General features: G+C 38.0%; 1 protein-coding gene across 1 annotated transcript; it reads right to left on the minus strand.

Annotated features, from left to right (window-relative positions):
- Window positions 1-1,559: 1,559 nt before the first annotated feature.
- Window positions 1,560-3,177, minus strand: LOC123995059 (fatty acid-binding protein, brain). The gene is made up of 4 exons (XM_046298345.1): window positions 3,025-3,177; window positions 2,722-2,894; window positions 2,349-2,450; window positions 1,560-1,846 (listed from the first exon to the last, which is right to left on the minus strand). Exons 1-4 carry the CDS (start codon window positions 3,095-3,097, stop codon window positions 1,796-1,798), a joined length of 399 nt encoding a protein of 132 aa, XP_046154301.1. The 5' UTR covers window positions 3,098-3,177; the 3' UTR covers window positions 1,560-1,795.
- Between the last annotated feature and the right edge of the window lie 1,501 nt (window positions 3,178-4,678).

A 4,678-nucleotide genomic window follows, 5' to 3' on the forward strand; every position in this document is an offset into this window, starting at 1 on the left:
GTCTGCCACTGTGAGGATGATCAGCTGTCTGTCCTGTCTCCCTGTAGCGCTGTCTTAGGCGTCTCACAGTACAGACATTGGAATTTATTGCCCTGGCCACATCTGCAGTCCTCATGTTTTCTTGCAGAATGCCTCCTCTGCACATTCACGGAGATGAGCAGGGACATATTTCTTTTGGTGTTTTTCAGAGTCAGTAAAAAGGCCTCTTTAGTGTCCTAAGTTTTCATAACTGTGACTTTAATTGCCTACCATCTGTAAGCTGGTAGTGTCTTAACGACCGTTCCACAGGTGAATGTTCATTAATTGTTTATGGATCATTGAACAAGCATGGGAAACAGTGTTTAAACCCTTTACAATGAAGATCTGTGAAGTTATTTGGATTTTTAAGAATTATCTTTGAATGAAAGGGTCCTGAAAAAGAGACGTTTCTTGTTTTGCTGAGTTTATTTATGTTTTGAGAAGGCAACCACATTTTGAAAACGCATTTACTGTTTTTCAAAAGGTCACAGGGTTGTGAGCATTGACAAAATTGTAAAATAATTAATTGTTTAAAAGGCTGTACATGATTCAGAAAAACTGTACAAACAAAGTAGAATATAAAGGCAAACATCAGCATGCGCTTTCATTTTACATGCAAAAATGGTTGACAGCTCAACAATCAGGTTAAAATATTAATTGGTGCAATCAATAATAATAAACAATCTACCTATGCTTGGCAGGTAAATGCTATTTACAGGTGCAAGAGGCGCCGCGTAAATCAGCAGCCCATCCAGAAGGGACACGACGCCCATACTCTCACATGAAGCTCATAAAATGTGAGCGAAAATGCGTCCGTTTAAGTTATCTCATCAAACACCAACAGGAAGTATGGCGGTCATGTGACTCCTTTAACCGCTCCCTGGTTGTGAAAACTTTGCGGTCACGGGAGCACTTTAGTTTAGTTTAGATTTCAGAGAGAGTCGAGAGAGCAGTTCTACTAACATTATATTTGACTTTGGCTCAGGCATACACACGCCAAAGCCCTTTTTGCAACATTGTTTCAACATGGACTTCCAAGGGATGTGAGCTTGATTTCTGCTGATACATTGTATCGAATGGTCATAAAATGAATACATTGGGACAGACACGACATGGGATCTTACCTACGAGAACAACATCTTGCAATGCAGGAAGATCCTACATATTAAGGCTACGCACTGTTTCAATCTCAATGCAAGTTTGGAACACCATTATAATGGATTGATTAGGTCATATTTTGTTACATAACAGTTAATAACACTACATGTGTGAACTAATATATAACCTATTATTGTTTTGTAGGACTACAGATAGGTAGCCTACAAAAGCCTCAAAATGACAAATAGTGGTTTGAGGGTTTTACTCTCTGTGAGATATATACCAAACCAGCCTACACACGTGATAATTTGACAGTCTCCCAGAAAGACTTGCTCAATCCATGAGTGAGTGAATATGTTGACTGAGTGAATATGCTGAGTTTGAGGAGATTGATACCCATTGACTGCACAAACAGTCATTTAAATAACAGAGTAAAAAATATATACTTTTTGAGTTAATTTTTTTATTTCAGCATGTTTCACACATGTTTACAAAGGATGATCTATCATGAAAGAAATGTATATAAAAATGTCTTTAAAAAAAAGATTTCCAGCCCATGTCATAAAACATTTGGAAGGATGAAGTGCAACGGTCAGCATACAGTAAAACAAAAGAAGTAAACATTGGCTGTCTCCCAGTAAAATGGACTCAAATGATTTAAATAGTTATGTCTCCCAGCTCATGCCTTCTCATAGGTACGCACTGCCACAATGTCTTCAAATGTGAGAGTCTGTGGATCAGATAAAATAACAAATAAATCACTGTGAAATGAGCAAATCAAACATGAAATAGTGTAAATAAACATGCATCATTATTAAAAGTAAGATATTGTTTTTATTTTATGGCGATACAAATAAGACTCCAGTTTCTATTAGCTAAATACATCCCACCAGGTCACACCAGAAATGACCATTTAATATGATAATTGTATAATATGATAAATGCATAATATGGACAATTAGAGGTAAGCCTGCAAACTTGCATTAAAAAAAATAGATATATAACTGCAGTCATCATGCTGAACTGATGAGGACAATGAACATTTTCTATACTAATTTTCACATCTCTACATTGACAACTATACTACTATACTTCAGAATAAAGACTTTCAAGCATAGAAATACCCTCTCCACCAGTAGTATTACTAGTGGGCTTGCTGCCCCACCGCCTTGTTTCAGCATCCATATTACCCAGGAATTCACATTTCATAATTAACTCAGTAAGGCTCTTACCATGACCAATTTTCCATCCTTGATTTCTCTCACAAACTTGGTCTCCTTGCCGTCCCACTTCTGAACGTGCGCAAGCTTATCGCCATCCAAGTTCACAGTGGACTACAAACAGACGGGCAAAATAGGTCAGAATATTGCTCTCACCAACTAGTTTCATATAACCACAATGTTATTGTAACTTCTATCAAGCAAGGGATACAACATCCAAAACATAATTCAGATCATATTACAAATTTGGACTGGGCACAGTAAACAGGCTTCTCAAACCCAGTGAAAATTATGAGCGGTTCCAACTGCCCAAAGCCTATAGCTGAGTAGTGTCCAGTGCATATATCCCCAATTTTGACCATAAATCCCACATTGTAGCACTTACTTTACAGTTTCTGTCATCGGCAGTCGCTTCGTCAAACTCCTCCCCCAGGTTGAATGATATTTCAGTGTTCTTGAAAGTACTCTGGGTTTTTACGACCACTTTGTCCCCCTCTTTTGAGATGATAACCGTTGGTTTGGTCACATTTCCGACCTGCCTTGTTGCAAAACCAACACCTGCGAAATTAAGGAAAAAATGTAATAAGAGGTGTGATCATGCGAACGACCATACATCATGTAATGTATCAAATATAGGTCATAAATAAACGTATTATTAGGTTATACTTTTAAAGTTATAAAAACTCACCAAGTGCTTTCATGTACTCATCGAAGTTTTCACTGTCGACCAGTTTCCAGGTGGCACAGAAGGCATCAACCATGATGAAGAGTTAGAGGACCGTGCAATAAGAGAACTGAGGTAAAGTTAATACTGATGAGTCTGTGAGCGTTTTCCCGTACACCTACGTTATTTGTTTGGGGCTTATTAATATGCATCCTATAAGGGGCGGAGAGTTACTTCCCATTGGCTTAGGAGATACTCTCTATCTTCTGATTGGCGTTGAGCGCTTCTAAAGCTATATTTCGCTTTTTACTTTACAAAGATTTGACTCAGCGTACTCATTACAATTACAACTATTATTTATCAACTGCTCGTGCATCGATTGCAGTTGCAGATACGTCTTGTGACTTACTAGAGGAATGTTCTGCACAACACTAAATACTCTCATTGTCCTCTGCAAGACAGACTGTAAAAGGAATATGTCATATCTAGGTGTGTGAAAATACTCAACCGGAATCAGAGCTTGTTTGATAATTCTTTGTCGTTAATGGATTAATCCGCTCAAACAGTCGCATGGGCATTCTGCATTGAGGACAGCCATTATGCTCTCTGTGTGCATTCGACTAGGTCATATGTTTCAGGCAGAGAAAGCTATTCATTTTCAGTATCATATATCTGAAGGAAAGTAAAAATGGAACATTCGTGTATTTCATTATTGAGTAGGCTATGGTTACAGTAATTATTTCATAGCATGACATCGGGTTCTGACTATACTGATGAAAGTGTTTTCATGTGCATGTATGAATACTATTAGGAGACAATCGTATTTTTTACTTGGCCTCTTAAAGATGTTCAGTGCTTTGTTTCCAAGCGCTTTGACATTTGATACAGAGTGAGTTATGGGTAGCCTAATTCATAGCATGGAGATTGGTTGCTACAGTAACATGTGTAACAGTATAATTTTAAACCGTCCCCTCGTCCCCCCATACCCGGGCGCGAACCAGGGACCTTCTGCACACATCAACAACAGTCACCCTCGAAGCGTCGTTACCCATCGCTCCACAAAAGCCACGGCCCTTGCAGAGCAAGGGGAAACACTACTTCAAGGTCTCAGAGCAAGGACGTAACCGATTGAAACGCTATTTAGCGCACACCGCTAACTAAGCTAGCCGTTTCACATCCGTTACACATGCATAATCCATATTTGAACAAATATTTATCCTTCATTTAATTGTTTCGATATCTATATTCAGTTAACAATTTGCTGTATATTTAATGTCAATAAAGGTCGTATAAAGAGAATGTACTGTGTATTTGCCAGTTTATTCCGAACGATCCATTAATGTCGGAGTGAAAGACATGTTTGGTGCCCTCCTCTGGCCAGATACAGTATAAGACACAAATAAATAAAAAAAAAAATTTTTTCAATGGTGACAAACACAACAATATTCTGGTTTCATGGCTAAGAAAAGCTCTACTGACATACTGTATCATTGCAGCTGACTAAGGAAAAGTAGGATAGACAATGTAATCACCATTTTACTGCCAATTACAAATATTGTAATTGGCAGCAACATTGGTATCAATTTCACTGTAATGAGATGCCTCCCCTGTACAAAGACAACAAAAAAAACATGTATTTTTTAATTATAGCATCTGAAGAATATTCACAACATTGCCG

The sequence above is a fragment of the Oncorhynchus gorbuscha genome, linkage group LG14, assembly GCF_021184085.1.
Source record: "Oncorhynchus gorbuscha isolate QuinsamMale2020 ecotype Even-year linkage group LG14, OgorEven_v1.0, whole genome shotgun sequence".
Taxonomy (NCBI): domain Eukaryota; kingdom Metazoa; phylum Chordata; class Actinopteri; order Salmoniformes; family Salmonidae; genus Oncorhynchus; species Oncorhynchus gorbuscha.